Source organism: Antennarius striatus, chromosome 13 (assembly GCF_040054535.1).
Source record: "Antennarius striatus isolate MH-2024 chromosome 13, ASM4005453v1, whole genome shotgun sequence".
NCBI classification, from domain to species: domain Eukaryota; kingdom Metazoa; phylum Chordata; class Actinopteri; order Lophiiformes; family Antennariidae; genus Antennarius; species Antennarius striatus.
This window is the reverse complement of record NC_090788.1, coordinates 14,813,589-14,820,157: the sequence shown is the minus strand read 5'-3', so window position 1 is coordinate 14,820,157 and position 6,569 is coordinate 14,813,589. Positions and strand designations below refer to the sequence as shown.

The window sequence follows — 6,569 nt, the reverse complement described above, 5'->3', positions numbered from 1 at the left end:
AACACATTCGCAGTAGTTCTACAAAGTGAAACAAAATACTTTTGATGTCGCGACACAAGTCGCTGTTGTGCAAAAACATATTAATCATGCAAAAATATGCAGTTTGCCTTGACAATTGCCTAAAATGTGTACACTTTTGTGCCAGCTCATGTGTAACCTGCTCATCTTATTCTTAGCTCTCCTCACATGTTTTTTTTCATTGATTTTGCTTCCATTTTTAATTCTTTGAAGGAAAACAAGACTTGAAGACACAAACACGCAGGCAGCAAGAAATTTAATTGGTGGACAGAACTGACAAGGAGATTCCTTGTAACCGTAGTGTAACTGCAATGGTAACATGTATTAATACACTTCACAATAATATTGACAGAATTAAACAGCTGAAAATAAGCGCAGAATAAGCTTCATTTCAGGTAAACCAGATGCTGATTACTCTTTTAAACAATGAAATATTGTTCATATAATGAAATCTTGTCACAGTGCTTAGATACGGCTATTTACCTAACTTAACATTCCCAATAGCTGATTTGACGATTGACAGTCCAAGTGCAGTGATATAACTAAGATATCATATTTAAAACAGTTAATCATAAAATTAGCATGTCTATGATGTCCAGGCGGAAGGGGGGATGAGTGTAATGACACCTTGCTGTCTTTTTCATGATGCTACATGTTGCTCGACTTTGGGTGGCTGTCATCCATCTCACGTCTCTAGCAAAAGTAAAATCACCAATAGTAGGACCTCATCCTAACATGCAAAAGTGAATAAAATCAATTAAAGAAACACAATTTAAAAAAAAAAAAAAGCTAATCATGATAAAATTATTTATTGAACATGTCTTCATTTTAACCGATTACCAATGTACATAAAGCACGTGGAATGACTGAATAAAGACACAACATCGAACAATTTATAGATTGGACCACTTCTTTTTATCCAGGAGCAATAGCTGTGTTTTCCCTACACCGTTGACCAGTTCTGACATTTCCACCAACTTTTGAAATGGCATGATGTAGAAATAAGAGTACACAGGGCAGGTGCAGCAGACTGTCTTTGCAATGAGAGAGATAAAGACAGAAAACAGGAGAAAAAAAATTAGAAATAATGTAAAAACAATTTCAAGCTTTCATGCAGCACAATCATCAGATGCACCAACTAATGTAAAGGCCTGGGCTTAATTCACAGACAATATCGCAGTGGGAGAAACTACTGTGGGTCCGTCCAGCATAGCTGCAAAAAATTCTTGCTTGATTTCAATGTGTGTGACTAAACTGTAAACAGATATTTTCTCAATGCAACGTATTAAGAAGGAAAACAATTTCTGGACTGAAACATAACCGACTCATAGGCACAGATAGCCACATGAAAGAAATGATGGCGGCGCCAGTAAAAATCAAGCATAAATTACACAGGACTACATGCAGTTTTTTCTTTCTCTGTGACCAGCACAGCAGGCGGGTTGCTACGCACCAGATTTCACCATTAAGCACCATGCAGTCCAAATGAATCCATCAATTTTTTGCACAAAGCTGTGTCATGATAAATCTTTATTTATTCACATGAACATATTGAAATATATTCTTTCCCTGTGACCAATATGCATTAGGAGCAATGCCATATCTTTTTTTGCTATGTGTTTGATTCAATAAATTCAACTCATCTGAGTCATTAGACATTAACTATGTCTAATGAACTCAAGACACTGATGTGGACTCAGAGGTGAACAAAATTGAATGACATATCAAGATCTGCTTGTTTTCAGAGACCTATCCATGTCTACAAATAAATATAAGAAAGATAAATTTCAATCAACAGATTGAAAAACATGACAAAGGCATTAGAGGCTGCAACACACAAATATAGCAAAGCGTGCAAATTTGCCATGCATCCAATGATTAGTACACTTGATACTGATGATACGTCAGAGTTAGTGTGGAAGTAGTAATTCAACAACAGCTACAGTCATGGGTGATGTACAGTGCTTATTCCCCTCAAACAATAGTTCACAACAGTGGACTGAAAAACTTCTGCAAGTCCGTTTCTGAGAAGAAACACTAATTCTTCCAACCTCATATAAAAAAACAACAACAAAAAAAAACAAGAAGAAAACTGAACTGCAAGTGAGATTTGATATTTATCATCTGTAAATGCAAAATGGGCTCAGAAAAAAAACAACACATTTTGGGAGGTATAACTGGTAATTTCATTGACAACTAGGCAATATGTTTGACTGAAACAAGAGGACAGATCAAAGTCCAATATTTGATATTTATAATGGGACTAAAAATGTTATCCTTTCAGTATTTGTGAACTATCGTCTTTGGTGTTTATAGTACCCATGCAGCCCCTTCAACTTCCAGAAAGTGCTTGGAGACAGGATAAAGTAGAGGAAACTTACTTCATTCATACCTAAAAGAAAAACAAAAACAGAGAAAGCAGCATGATCAGTAACCTCATTTAGTCTACAAATATACGGCACACATTACTGCCACGACACATATTTAGACATTATTCTACTTTATTCACTTTATATTACAATCATATATATGACACTTGTCAGAGAAACTGAACATATTGTACATTATTTTGATTAAAAGCTAAATTTTCATACTACGAACAAAGGCACAGGGGAATAAAAGACACAACATGTCCTCATGTTTAGCAGAAGCACAAACTATATCTACAAGATATCATGCGACTTCACAATGACATCCAGAGAGATAGAGAGGGAGAGGTAAAGCATAAAGACAGAAAGAGAGTGATTAAGAGAAGATAGGAGGGAAGAGAGGGGCAAGATGTGGTCCAATCTACTCCCCCGAGGTTAATCCCCACCCCCTCGGTAGCCCTAGTGTCGTACTTTTCCAGGAATGTAGTTACGGTCAATTATTTCCTCTTGGAGAAACATGTGAAGACAGCGCTCATTCTGGGCCAAGGGGTGACCTGCAATTCTGTGCAAACAAACACAAGGATGGACATTAGATTTTAAAAAAAGTTAAATGCTTTTTATGGAACCTGGTGAAACAAAACCCCAAAACAAAAACAACAAAAAATAGGATTGGTGAATTGACTGACCTATTGATGAACTGCTCCAGGCCCGATCGCCGCTCCTCAATGAAGGTCCCTTCAAAAATGCCTTCATCTCCACGGAATGGCAACTGTCTCTTTAGGGCTTTCCCTGGCAGAGATGGTACTACAATCTGAGGGCATCAAGTGTCAACACAAAGAAAAGGAAAGATGAAGTATATGGCCCTGAAAAATGAACTCCATAATTCACACATGCAGATTCAGAACAATGAGCCAGGGGCATATAAACTCTGAGGTAACGCGGTTAGGCTATGTGTTTCATCATATTGATAGATGACAAAACCTTCATTGTACCCTACTGCTTACTGTAATTGACACTCCAGAGCATGAACAGTATCACTTGTCTAATCATAGTAATTACTAGTTTGTACCAGCCATTACCAGCCTGAAGCGTACTGTTGTTGCTCACTCACCTTACTGTCTCTTTCCAACTCATTCTTCAACCATTCAAAGTCACTGTATCTTCTTCTCACAGAGGAATCCTTCAATTTGAAAATGGGAAGATTTGTCTGCGCACAAGACAAGAAAATGACAAAATTAACAAAAACACTTCTTGTATCAGCAGTAAGGAAGGTACTGTGGAGGTGCCTTAGGAAAAGAAATTATTATATAATTAAAGCAAATATCTCTCTCTGTCATACTTTAACTAAACTGTTGTGGCACACCAATCAAAATAAAAAGTTGACAAAAATAATAAAAACCCAGATTGTGTTTGACTAAACTCAGTAATTCCCTCAGGAATGTTACAATGTCCCAGTGCTTATAGAATCCCTCACCTTGTCGTGTGACTTTCTCATTGATTATGTGCTACAGTGAGTGTGATGAGATGAATCAAACCTTTTTGTGAAGAATCTTGGTTTGTTTGTCTGTAAGTTGTGAGACAGCACTATTAGAATTTGCAAGATGAAAACAAAACAAAACCGTTTTCCCCACCTCTAATCCAAAAATTATTGCCCATTGAAATGAATACACGTACAGATGTCAATACTGAACACAACAACAAACAGAAAAGTGGTTTCCTGAAGCAATAATCGCATCCATTTGCGATTAACAACTATTGTTGTTAGAATCAAAATTATTAATGAATGAATACATTAGTCTTATGTAATTAACAACTATATAAATAATTATATTTATTAATATAAATAAGAATAAGCGTACCATGGTAACATGCTACCACTGTTAGCATTCCAGCTTACTAGAATTTTCTTCAATGACGTATCTGACGTAGCGATTCTTGATATATTTAACTGATCCTAAGATTATAATTTTACTTTTGCAGGATATCCCGTTCCTGGTGAAGAAACGACCAACTCAGCAGTGGTTCTTTACTGCGATCTCAGTGTCTGAAACTAACCCCCCCACCACCACCACCAGCTGACAGGTTACAGGAGACCCGACCAGCAGCTTCACTTCCTCCACATCGTCCTTAATGTTATATCTACCACTACTGGTAAAGCTAACTGGCTAGTAACATAAAAATTAGTTTGAAACAATAATCTGTCCTTAAAATGTAAACATCAACTTTATATGAAAGACATGAATTAAATGTGGAGATGACGTTCTCTCGCGTAGCACAGAAAACGATCGAAACACGTTAAAATAGCTTTCATGCTATCCTTGTTTACCAACACCATTCCCCCGCTACTGACGCCCGGATCCAGGCCACTAGCTCCCCCCGGGTCTCCGTTAGACTAGCGCCCATCTTGAACGGCTCCGTGCTCATAACGGTACCCACAGCCCGTCCGTGTGTTCACTTCCACACGGCAGCTAAACATGCTAACTGGATAGCAACATGCTAGCCGGATAGCAACATGCTAACCGGATAGCAACATGCTAGCCGGATAGCAACATGCTAACCGGATAGCAACAACAGTGTTGTTACAAGTTAGCTTAGCAGGTACGAGCTAATGCTGCAATGTGTCTGAACACATACCCGCATGCGAACTCCGTAAGATGTGTAACGGCACCGTCCAGCTCCCATGATTTGTGGGTCATAAACGTCTATTTCCAGGAAATTGCTGGGGGGGCCGTATGCGTCTGTCAGGTCCTGGGGCTTAGCGTTCAACCGGCGAGTGTCGGCCACCTCTGACATTTTGTTGGGCTGTAATTCTTGGATGACCAACGGCGAATTAGCGTCAGACCAAAATGCGCCTCAGAATCTTAAAAGTCATCTGAAGACATCGACTGATGACGATGGCCGATCGGTTCAGTTAAAGAAGTAGCTGACGAGAATTGCCTTTTTATTATTATTATTACTCTTGCAGGCACCACGATAGTGTAAAGCGTCCTGCGCCCTACCCTTCTAGAATCTTAGAAACTGCGTGGATTCTGTTCCGTCGTATTTTGGGTCACCCTGCGCTGCCTCCAACGGACAGAGAGGGAACTGCACCCCAAACAACAACAATATATATTTTTATTTACTGATTATGATCCCCGAAGCGAAATTAAGAATGCACACTTTATGTTAGTTAATCTCACACATGCATGTATATATTAGCGTGTACAGGCCCCTGTAATACACACAACCACACACAAGGGGGCCTGTGAGCATGTTGAGTGGCGGGCAGCCCCTTTGTGGAGTGCCCAAATGAGCAGCATGTGAGGGGGACGGTGCCTTGCTCAAGGGTACCTCAGCAGTGCTCTGGAGGTGAGCTGACACCTCCCACTGTCAGCTCACACTCCGGGTGTTTTTGGGCAGGAATCGAACCACCAATCTCGGAACATTGGATGACTGCACTACCACCCGCTCTACCACTGAGCCACTGTACAGCAGTGGGATCTAACTATGACGTGGATACAAAATCAGGCATGGCCTCACCTATCATGAAAGAAATAAAATGGAGAATGGAAGAAATAAATCAAAGGGTTATATTAATCCAATGATGTGTATTATAAAGTTATTTTCCGTTTAACATCACCGATTTTAGATTATTTTTACTCAAAATCACTGAATTTTTACATTTACCACTGAAATACTGAGAAGAGACCAATGGTGAGGCAGCAGTCAGTCTAGCCTCACCATGGATTGATCAATGGTGAGGCTAGTTGTGCTGGTAGCTAAACAGTGAGATTGTAATGCTATCTCTCTATATGTCGCCATTAAAATGTTCAAAAATGTTTGCTATATGAACTAAATTTCCATAGTTTAGCTAATGTATATAATGTACAGTGGGGTTTTTTGTCAACAACTGTATGTGTGTAACATCTTTCTTGAGTTGAGCGATCCTAAAACCCCTGGGAAGAGTCACAAAGTGAGGAACGCAGTTCTTCTGCCTCATGGTGGGGGACGCTGGTGATCCCAGGGATTCTTCTTGGGACTCCTCAGCCACAGAATAAGTGTCAGCAAGCTCCAATTTATAGTCAGCAAGTCAAGTTAAGCTATTCATATGGTTTTTTCTGCTAGCCTTGCCTGACTATAAAAATGGAGGATTACATATCTCAACTCAAAATTTTTCGAAGCATTTTTTCAGAAGAAGCTGCG

General features: G+C 39.3%; 1 protein-coding gene across 3 annotated transcripts; it reads right to left on the bottom strand.

Annotated features, from left to right (window-relative positions):
* Positions 1-259: 259 nt before the first annotated feature.
* On the bottom strand, positions 260-5,452 carry snx12 (sorting nexin 12). 3 transcript variants are annotated; one of them, XM_068332031.1, is made up of 5 exons: positions 5,022-5,452; positions 3,499-3,594; positions 3,074-3,198; positions 2,859-2,949; positions 260-2,410 (listed from the first exon to the last, which is right to left on the bottom strand). In XM_068332031.1, exons 1-5 carry the CDS (start codon positions 5,178-5,180, stop codon positions 2,405-2,407), a joined length of 477 nt encoding a protein of 158 aa, XP_068188132.1. In that variant the 5' UTR covers positions 5,181-5,452; the 3' UTR covers positions 260-2,404. The 3 variants fall into 3 exon arrangements, with proteins under 3 accessions (XP_068188132.1, XP_068188134.1, XP_068188131.1); XM_068332033.1 differs by lacking the exons at positions 260-2,410; positions 5,022-5,452 and adding exons at positions 3,923-3,951; positions 4,718-4,910 and having other exon boundaries at positions 2,451-2,949; XM_068332030.1 differs by lacking the exon at positions 260-2,410 and having other exon boundaries at positions 2,807-2,949; positions 5,022-5,451.
* Positions 5,453-6,569: the final 1,117 nt, after the last annotated feature.

Excerpts from the sequence above, each read along its gene's own strand:
- snx12 (XM_068332030.1), bottom strand. The coding sequence starts at position 5,180 with ATGTCAGAGGTGGCCGACACTCGCCGGTTGAACGCTAAGCCCCAGGAC. Across the intron at positions 3,595-5,021 it reads CTTACGGAGTTCGCATGCGG|ACAAATCTTCCCATTTTCAA; the intron begins GTATGTGTTCAG and ends TCTTGTGCGCAG. Across the intron at positions 3,199-3,498 it reads AGTTGGAAAGAGACAGTAAG|ATTGTAGTACCATCTCTGCC; the intron begins GTGAGTGAGCAA and ends TGATGCCCTCAG.